The sequence below is a fragment of the Notothenia coriiceps genome, unplaced genomic scaffold (assembly GCF_000735185.1).
Source record: "Notothenia coriiceps isolate Sejong01 unplaced genomic scaffold, NC01 NC01_scaffold00016873, whole genome shotgun sequence".
Classification (NCBI taxonomy): Eukaryota; Metazoa; Chordata; class Actinopteri; order Perciformes; family Nototheniidae; genus Notothenia; species Notothenia coriiceps.
The window spans coordinates 331,234-341,663 of record NW_011349574.1 but is presented as its reverse complement, the minus strand read 5'-3'; the positions used below and the strand labels follow the sequence as shown (position 1 = coordinate 341,663).

General features: G+C 39.9%; 1 protein-coding gene across 2 annotated transcripts in view; it reads right to left on the bottom strand.

Moving 5' to 3' along the window:
* LOC104949914 (intraflagellar transport protein 74 homolog) overlaps positions 1–10,253 on the bottom strand; it is an 11,474-nt gene extending 1,221 nt beyond the window's left edge. Inside the window, exons 1-11 of one of the 2 annotated variants that reach the window (XM_010776352.1) lie at positions 10,176–10,253; positions 9,394–9,537; positions 8,777–8,918; positions 8,567–8,615; positions 8,302–8,400; positions 7,953–8,013; positions 7,193–7,252; positions 6,978–7,039; positions 2,527–2,665; positions 1,886–1,948; positions 1,314–1,451 (exon numbers count right to left, since the gene is read on the bottom strand). In XM_010776352.1, the coding sequence (XP_010774654.1) occupies positions 1,314–1,451; positions 1,886–1,948; positions 2,527–2,665; positions 6,978–7,039; positions 7,193–7,252; positions 7,953–8,013; positions 8,302–8,400; positions 8,567–8,615; positions 8,777–8,918; positions 9,394–9,537; positions 10,176–10,211 (993 nt within the window). In that variant the 5' untranslated portion in view covers positions 10,212–10,253. Of the gene's footprint in view, positions 1–1,313; positions 1,452–1,885; positions 1,949–2,526; positions 2,666–6,977; positions 7,040–7,192; positions 7,253–7,952; positions 8,014–8,301; positions 8,401–8,566; positions 8,616–8,776; positions 8,919–9,393; positions 9,538–10,064 lie in introns of both variants that reach the window. The other variant, XM_010776353.1, reaches the window with a different exon arrangement.
* Between the last annotated feature and the right edge of the window lie 177 nt (positions 10,254–10,430).

Here is a 10,430-nt window from a genome sequence, read left to right as displayed (position 1 = left end):
TGTGTGACCTATACAAGTGACCACGTAAGCCATGCTACTGATGCTGGACAGTTTTTCAGTGGCTGCACAATAAACGGCAACATAGAAAAATGAATGTAAATAAATAGCCAAATAATGGATCAACGCTCTCTGTGGCCCGTCCACACAGCGGCGTGCGTTGACGCTTGGCGGTGGGCGTATCTGAAGCTTGGGGATTTTTTGCGAGCAACGCGACCAACAACCAATCACATGAATCTCCCGCCCCCGACATACAAAGCATTAGCAATGTTAAAACGAAGTAAACTGGATATAAACTCTCCAAACAGGCGAAAACCTACCAGTTTCACCCACTGTCTCTGCCACCTCCCTCCATGCCTGGCTCCTCCGGTTTGTATCCCGGTAGATGAACAGAGACTGATCATACAGCACCGGGTGATTCACTACCGCTATAATGAATTTTCCCTCCATTTTTTGGAATATGAGGAAATGACCTGCGTAGTCTCTCGCAGCATACACGCGGTTTGATTGGCTAGCGCTTGTACTGGCAGATTTGAATAAACGGGATTTCAATGGCTGACGCTTCTGCCGAGGTGCCAAAAGTTGAACATTGCTCAACTTTTGAAGCGAGCAACGTCAGCAACGCGTCGCTTCCCAAAATGCAGTTCGGCAAAAAGTGACGTCACTCCATTCAAAGTGTCTGGACGGGCCCACAGGGAATTTTATATCCAGTTTACTTTGTTTTAACATTGCTATTGCTTTGTATGTCGGGGGCGGGAGATTCATGTGATTGGTTGTTGGTCGCGTTGCTCGCAAAAAATCCCCAAGCTTCAGATACGCCCACTGCCAAGTGTCAACGCACGCCGCTGTGTGGACGGGCCGTAATACGTTCGCTAGCTGTTAGTGTTGTTGCATGTTTCGTGCAGAAGGCAACGGAGGGACTATTTTATTTTGAACATCATTATTTACTAATAAAAACTATTTAAATTAGAGTGTGTATTTTTCTTTCATATTGCCACACTTGGTAACCGTTTTATAAAAGCAATAGCTCACTTCAGGCCGTGATATATGCTCATTATATCACAGCTAAGGGGCGTGGTTCGGCCAAGGGGCGTGGTTCGGCCCGACGCGAAGCGTATGGGTATATGCCCATTATAATGATATAATGAGCATATACCACGGCCTGTCGTGAGCTATTGCTTAAATATACCTCACCTCTAGTGAGTGGCCCAGCCCTTCGTATCTTTTTCTGTATGTGGCCCTCGGTGAAGTCTGATGTAGCATTCTCTGTAGTATAAAACGTGCACTCCTTGTCTCTGTCTGGATGTGAAGCGTACCTGTTTCAGCAGTGTCTCTCTCTCGTCCTGGGGGGAGCTCTTGTGCTCCGCCTCCATGGCCTCACGCTTCCCCTGCAGAGCCAACAGAGTCTCGTGGAGCCGAACCACTTCCTGCTTTATGTGCGAGTGGGACAGCTCCTGCACACGGGACAAAGTCAGATTCAACTCTTTTGTGCTACTCCTTCTGCTAATACTGATGTCACTGTAACGCATTAAATTGACATCTGTTCATTCCTTATTCTGAATGTCCTTCCTCCCCAGGGGATCTGCATGTCTTGAAAAGTCTTAAAACATTCCTTTTGGATAAAGGCCTTGAGCTTAAATGGGGTTATTCTTAAATGATTGTTTAATCTGTCCATTTAGGTCCAGTTTTCAATGGATCAGTGATATCATTAGGAAAGATTGTTATATCATGACATTACTTACATGTAACAATGTTTTTGGTTGTTATTGATATTTCTCATACTTGGTATTAAATGACATTCACTGATATATTAAACAAATCTAAAGTTAAGTATGTGAACCCTAAAGAACCCCTCCCTCAATCTTCCAGTCTTTGTTGAGCAACTCACAGCGTCGTAGTCCTCCTTCCTGGTTATCAGAAGGTCCAGCTCCTCCTGGAGAACAGTCAGCTCCTACAGGACAAAACACAAGAGGAAAAGAAAGAAAGCAGGAAGTAAAATGAATTTATTTGACAAAGGGTTAAAAAAGTCATAAAAAAAGCAAAAACAAAGCACTTGTTGAGTTCATTTAGGCCTTGTAACGGATTCACCAGCACTAACTATGGAACCATCCTTGTTGTTCGCAGTTTGATTCTTTATGGTTTTTGCACTTATTGTAAGTCGCTTTGGATAAAAACATCAGCTAAATGATATGTAATGTAAAACACACTTTAAGTGATATCAATGAATAATCACTTCATTACCATTGAAACATTAAACTCCTTAATAGCAATGTTACTACTAATGATCAGTATACTTTTTTGAAATGCCTACACTTCAAAGAGGAATGTATCCAATGTTCATTCATATTCACTGACTTTATGAAGTTATCATTTAATGGGAAGTGTATCTTAAAAATAATCAATTATTAGTACTACATCCTAAATAAACAGAATGCCAGTGTGAATGAAATCACACTGGCATTCTGAGTTAAGACAACAATTATACCGAAGCAGTATAATAACAATATATTGATAAAACGACATGAGTACCTGTAGCAGTTCCTCATTGGCTGTTGTCATGGTGAAGTACCGCTCCTGTTTGCCGGCTGGCATCGCCTGGACGACCTCCTCGGCGACCCTCCTCTCCCCCCTGATCTCCTCTTCTATCGCCCTGATGGCCTCCTCTCTTCTGCAGAGCAAACAGTAGAAGACTTTTTATATTTCTTCATATTGTTTTCAAATGTTTACTTTGCCTTCATCAGTCATTATCACGGGGATGGAGACATGTGACAAAGACCCAGGGACATCCGTCAGTCTCCCTTCCTACTTTCTATTCACTCTTTCCCCAAGAATATAAATGTAATTTAAAAACCACTTAGATACCATTAAAACGTTTTAATATTTTTTGGAATACAGTTTAAAATGGGATATACAGTATCTCTAAAAATGCTTAAATATACTTTAAAGCAAAGTAGGAACGAGACGTGGAAAGGAGAACTGATAGGATCATATCTATTGGTTCAGCTGGCATTAACAGTGCATGTGAGCTAACGGTTTTACAACCAGGAACAAAGGTTGGTCATTGTGCAGGTTTCCTCACGCTGACAGGTGAGTTTAAGTTCACTGAAGAGTCCCTAGAAGTACAGGTAAGTGCTTTTGGTTGTTATTACTATATTAGTAATGTAGAATCGTGACTAAATACATTTAAAATGTGGGATAAAACACATTTAATACACAACAGTAAGGATTCTGACGGATGTGTTAGTGTATGCCGGTCAAAGGTTATTCAGCTGACACCGGTAAAAGGTGTGTGACGTCCTCTCAGTCACCCAGTTTCTCAGAGGTCAGGTGAGTGCCCAGAGGATCGTATCTTGGACAAGTTAACAGATTCATATAATTTAAGGATTTCAAATGTAAATGCCATTTTACATGGATGTATTAAAAGAGCACTTTGACATGAGGTGATAGTTGTATCATGAAAGCGGTTTCATTTTTCCCTTTGCATGCTGTTCTTTCTTTAACCTGTTACCTAATACATGTTGTGCCTCTGACTAAGATCTATGAACATATTCTTTTTCGCTTGTTTTGAGTTGTGAATATTTTTGTATCATCTGAATTATTCGATCTGCTTTTATTATAATTATCTGAGTGAATTGTTTAGAATGAATGGATTACAAGCTAAGGGTCAGAGGAGCTAAAAAAAACACTGGTCACGGATATATAGACGTTTGAGGATCATAAGATTTCCATTACCATTTCTACACTAGCTTAAGAGTGCATACGACAATAAATCATTTGAATCTTTGAATTAAAGTAGAAAGAAAGGCGACTGATCTTCTCAGCCTCCAAGTTTAAACAAACTCTTATCCCTATCAAACCGGATGAACCACAGTCCTTTCTGTTTTTCAGACTAGGATAATGGAGGTGTGTTGGAAACCTCTTCTCCTGCTGTTCTTCACTGCACTGGTAACTGTGAATATACTGGGAAGTAATGCTGAGGTTGTGGAAGAAAACACGCAGGTAGAAAATCCTAATTTTCTTTGATTAAGCTGGCACTGCTGAGTGAAAGTCATGATGGTTTATCTGTATGTGTTTACACAGATTGTTTATGTGTTATAATAACTCCATCCATCTATTAGCAGGTAAAGAACTTGACCAACCAGCTTCTGACAGTAATTCCCCGTAGCAACAACACTTCCTCTGTTACCACACTGCTGTTAGAAGGGAACCTGCTCTCTCTGAATGAGGCTGACAGAGGAGCCCTGGGTAGTTATCCCAAACTCAAAGAACTCCGCTTGGATGGAAACCTGGTGGGCAGTATACCAGCCAAGTACTTCTCCGTAGTACCGCTACTCAGAGTGCTGTCTCTGTCCAGGAACAACATCAGCAGGTAAAAGGCTGATACCATTGCTACTGCTACAATAATTCCTGCATTCACAAATGCTCTGACTACCCGGGTCTTCCTTCAGCCTGGACCCAGAGGCGTTATCCGGCCTGGATGCTCTGACCGAGCTGGACCTGTCCCACAACCTGCTGACAAGTCTTCCTACACAGCAGATCCAGCTGGAAAATATACAGGTAAACACCCTCCAAAAACCACAGGATTCCACGAAATGTGAAAAGCTTCTATTTATTAGGACAATGTAAAAAAAAGGGGTTGCTACGTCTTATAAGGTTAAAAATTAAAACATTTTGTGTTTACTTCACGTTCCTGTCTAATTCTTAAAATTTTAAAATAGAACCTTGTGATTTTTTTTTATAGGAGTTCATTTGATCCTTATATGAAATATGTCGTTATCAGTGGACCAAAATAGTTTTTACACAAAAGGAAATAAATCGTGTGAACCAAGCAATCTTGTCTTTTTATTTCAAGTTATTATTAATCCGATAACCACACCCAGTCTTGTTTCATTAGGTGCTGAACCTACTGGGTAACCCCTGGAATTGTTCCTGTCCCCTGCTGAGCGGCTTTGAAAAGTTCAAAGCAGCCGGAGTTAAAACTGGTAATAATTGTAATTTCTGCAATTGAATGGTTTGATGATTATATGCAGACTGGATCTGAATATTTATATTTTTAGCCTGATCTGATCTGAGAACACTGATTTCCTTGATGCAACCTAGTAACAGCTGTTTTACGTAAGAGTAATCGGGGGTGCTTATTCGGACATGAATAATTCCCGTCAGATCGATGGAAAGAAGAACATGCTCCAAGGAGGCTTTTTGAACTATCAAAAAGGTGATGTCTTTTGTTCTACAGGGGGACAACAAGTCACCTGTGCTTCACCAGAAAAGCAGGCTAGGAGAGACCTCTGGGAGGCTGCAAACATGTGTTTACCATCAACACCCCCCATCTTCACTACAACCCTAAGCAAACCAGTCAACTCTCAACAGCCTTCTGGCTCATCAACCATGCTGAAAACCACACAAAGCCTGAAGGACATCGACAAAGGTAGGACAAAGGTGAAGTGGGTATTTGACCCTGTGTTCTTCCTTCTAACTTTTTAAAGAATGGTCTCTCCATCCCTATAGACCAGAAACCTGTGCTCGGCCACACATGGAAATTCACAGCATGTGTCGCAGCCTTGGCGCTGTGCACCTCCATGCTCATCGTGTGCGGCGTAAAGGGGCCTTCCTGGTACAAGCTTTTCTACAACTACCGTCACCGGAGACTGCACCAAGAGGAGGACGAGGACGTTGTGTCAACAGTCTTCTCAGGGACAGGGAGGTACATGAACCATCAGACATTCACCTTCAAGCAAGAGAATGGGCAGCTAGAGGAGGCGGAGGAGGATGAGTATTTTGAGGATCCATACATCAAGAGAGAAGACTGACAGAACAAAGAGCGGCTGGAAAACCAGGAATAGGGCGAGGAAGCAATCATCACAGATTTGTCACTTGTGTAATCTTGAAAACGAGGTGCTCACTGTGGGCTGTTTTATGGTGCGAAAAAAAGAAAATGTCCTCTAGATATGTAGGGTATATATTGCCTTAGTTGGGTAAGCTGTACAAACATTTAACTCTGTGTTCTAAGGACACTGTTAATATGTTCTATTCTAGGAGTCACTTAAATGTTCTCCTGGCTCTGTGGCTCCTGCTGTTAGATTTTTGTACTGTTATATATATATATATATATATTATAACTATTACATAAGAGCTCTCTCTCAACTAAGACGCCTGTTCCTGGAGGACAGACAGACGTAAAATGTGAAGGGCCAACCCATACGTCGACATAAAGAGAGTATTTACTTTATAGATATTCAAAATCTTTCATCAGTAAAAGCACATGAGTAAATGTATTTAAAGTATCAACAATGAAATGATTGACTGTGCAGTAATTAAACTGCTGTCAGTATTTTGCTATTATGTTTAATAGCAGTAGTTGTTGTTGTTGAGGTTGTGCTAATTTGAGCTACTTTATATGCTACTTAACCACTTTATGAACGTTTGGGTCGTTTAATCTACAGCACTGCATCGTAGAAGATTTAAGATCCTTAAAAAAAAAAAAGAAGAAGTATCTTAAGAAGTAGGAGGATATTTGTCAATACATATAAAAACACTGAATCCCTTCATTTAAAAAAACAAAACTGCTTGCAGTCAAGGTTGACTTCCATCTTGGTTTCTGGGCCTAAAGTTAGCCACCACACTATTGAAGAATGTATTTTTGTGTTTGCAATCCAACATTTACAGGCTTTTGGAAGATACACATCGTTAAGGCTGCACTCAAAAACCGTATACTTTATATATTTAGATTTATGCAACATGGAATCATTATTTAACTGTAAAATACAGCCAACCTTCCTGAGATATCAAATCAAAGTTAATCATGGATGTGAAAAATTCATAAATTATAAACTCTTTTATAATACAATAATAGTTTTTTCACATTTTATTCTATTTTCTATAAATAATACTTTTTTTCTAAGCTAAATATAAGCTTGAAAACATGCTTTCCCAACAACCCAGTGATCTTAAAAACATCATTAGAAGTCCTCCGTACTTACTCTCTCCTCTCAGTGAAGATGCTGTCGATGCTTTCAGCCTCACTGTCATTGTGGGCTTTCAACTGGGATGGTAGACAGGAGGGAAGAAGAAAGCAAAGAGTAGGCATTCTCATTGTATTTACTAAATACTTGTTTCTAACCCAAATCAGCCCCCATGGTCACACCTTTGATTTGATACCATTTTGATGATTTGACATCTTACATGGTGTACTTACAATGTTGTAGTCGTTGATCATTTCCTCCATCTCTGTGTTTGTGTTGAGCTTGTCGACCAGCTGAAATACAATCAGAACAATGCAAACAATGAAGCTACATATCAGTAGGACTCCTCAAGTGTTTAAATACATCTAGAAGAGTCCATTGTAAAGCATTCACACCTACTATTATACCAGACATTTACACTTTTAAAGTACCCTGCTAATATTCAAATGATATGTTTTTATTTGTTTTTTTATTTCATTATAGTGTACAGTAATCGATGCCATTTCATGTATATTGTAATATCACAGTACCACAGTACATTCACTACACTCCCCCCCCCTCCCTCCACCCGCACATGCCCACACGGGCGAAACCAAAAAAAATAAAATGCTTATCAATATAACTTAAACAACAGAGCCATGAAAATAAACATAAAACGAAATAAAAAGAAAATGATATGTGTTTGATCTAAATACTTCCTTAACTACAACAGTGTGACCAAACATTGTTTTATCATTTAGCTGCTGAGCTTGGAGGGATTTCTCTCCTGCGTCCTATCTGTTGGAGTTTCCATTCTCTCATTCTCTATTTTTACACTCCTAGGCGACGATTAATAAATACAGTTCAAAACATTAAAGTGTAAAAAAAATCTGTTATTGCGTAATACTTAACATGGTTTCTTGTCATATCCAGGATAAAGGAACAGGCTATTATTTTCCGTAAGTTACTTATTGAAAATGATTATAGAATATGGCTGGTACTGCAGCTATTTACCATGTTGTAGTCAGCAAGCTGGCCCTGTAGATCCTTAATCTCCCCAGCCAGGCCTTCAGCTCTGAAGGGGAAATAAAAAAGGGTTCTTATTTTAAATTCATTATACAATTGTTCATTCAAATATTCAAACTTTCCATCGTTTATTCTGTTAGAAAACATACTTTTTCTATGTGAATTGGAAATAAAACAATGTAACCAAACTGTGTTTCAAATTCCTTTGAAAAATACTTTTAATTAAAGTTAGGCTTTTTTTCTCATGTCTGAATAATAAAGGCAGTGGAATGCAGTGAAAAAGGAACAGGTTCTATATTACAAACTGTCCATCATCACTAGTGAAAACACCACTCACTTCTTTTCGTAGGAGAGATAAACTGAATTCTCCTGGTTGTAGTTGTCGATCTCTTTGTGCAGTTTGCTGGTCTCTGTGGTTAACTCGTTGATCTTACTCCTATAGGCACAACAATAATAAAACAATTTTCCAGTTTGGACCAAAATTATGTTTAAGAAAATGTTGCCCTTACAGAAATAACCTGCTGCAGTTTAAAGTAATAACAATCAGGGCTTAAAATGTTTTACTAAAAATTCCAGTTGGAACATTTAGTTGGATTTGTTACCTAAGAAGGCCCAAGTAGTAGGACTTATCCAGAATCTGTCTCTGAGGTCCTTTTGGGTGGGAGGAAGGATGTGGTGGAGGGAAGAGAAGTGAGACTTTAAATGTCTGTTTCAACAAGGCTCAAAACGGCTGGTAGATTCCCAAGCCTAAAGCAATTAATAAAACAAATGTGCATTTTAAAAAGTGTCAACTGATGCAACGTTAGACTTACCTTTCATGCCAGTCTTCATACCACTGAGGCCCTGTTGGGTCACAGGCCTGTCGGTCACTTTGATCTGTGCCGACAGGACTCCAGGGGTGGCGAGGGGGATGCCGCCCCTCATGCCAGGATGACCACTTGTACCTGGAACCATCTGGATTGAAAATGAAATAAGAAAACTCAGCGACTGTATAACTAGCTCATTAGGGCTAGTTGACAAGATTGCAAAATCTTGTCTGATATGCTGATTTAATAAAAATAATGCCTTTGTAATTTGTAAAATATCCAGATCACAAATCAGCAACATACTGATTTTGCACCAACAGCTATGAGTTGCATTTGCTTATAAGAGATATATTATAGCAGAAGCTACCAGAATCACTAAAGTGATGTCAAATACAAATATTGACAAAAGACACACAAAATAAAGCTGAAACAAGCTCTCTAAAATGAAGCCATGCTGTTCAAATGGTACTTATTTTACTTTTTAGAGACATTTCGGCTTTCTTCCTTTGCTATAACTAGTTGATACTGTATGATGGCATGACTATAGCTAAGTACCCAGTATGCTTACAGGAAGGGCACTTTTATCTCCAAGCTCAAATGAATTGGAGTGGCAGTTGACTTACCCCAGTTGTGACACGGATAGCTGTAGGAGGAGGTCGGGCGGCTGTTGGGAGTCTTCCAGCCCCAGGGACTGCAGTCCCACTGCGGCTCAAAGGCCTGCCAATGCCAGAGGCAGGTCGCTGACTTGCCATTATGCCTGGAGCTAGCTAGCATTGGACAGTAACACAAAAGTAAAGCATCTATCTATTTACTGAGCCTTGTGCTGCTCCTATACTTCGTGATTGTTATTGTGTTTGCTTAATGTGAGCACCCAAGAGGACAGTAAAGCTTCTTTGTGACTAGAAGTTTGCTGGTTTGATTACTGAAGCAGACATGAACCCAAACCACATAACTGTATCTTCCATCCCTCCCCACAACACATTATCATTTACTAGGCTTAAGCAATGGGAGTTAAGAGTTTTTGGAAATCATGTAAGTAGATGAAGTGTAACAGTTTCGTGCACTGTGTGTTTATGTGCTCCACCCCAGCAATACCTTAGCCTTTAGCTATGTAGACTTACGTTACCCTTATCTCTAAGAACGTAAACTATAGTTCAACTGACTTCGGTCGTTTTGAATTTGATGCATGTTAGCCATTTTGTTTACCGAACCATGAACATTGGCCAAAAATAACATACTTAAGCGTTAGCTCACTGAAATGGAAAAGCGTGGTAAAGCTTACACTCTTTCGTACCTTAAACCTTACTCCTTCTTGGTCGTTTTCGCAAATAGTAAAGGACAGTATTTTCTTAGCGAGGCGGCTGTTTAGCAAGCTAGTTTAATTAAGAGGATAATGGTTACTTACGTTAACTAGTGTAAACGTTAAAACACAAGCTAGCATATGCTAGAAAGCCAACAACACCAGATGATGTCGACGTTACCCTGGAAACTGTCTTCTTCTCCTGAAATTAAGCAGAAACCTAGAGAAAATGTGCGCTACCGCCCCCAGTGTCCAACACCGGAATAGACCCAAACAGTGTTAATTTGCATCGGAGGGATGAAACCCTCTTTAATGGTCACATGCAGAGCACACAGCACACACAGTGAAATTTGGCCCATC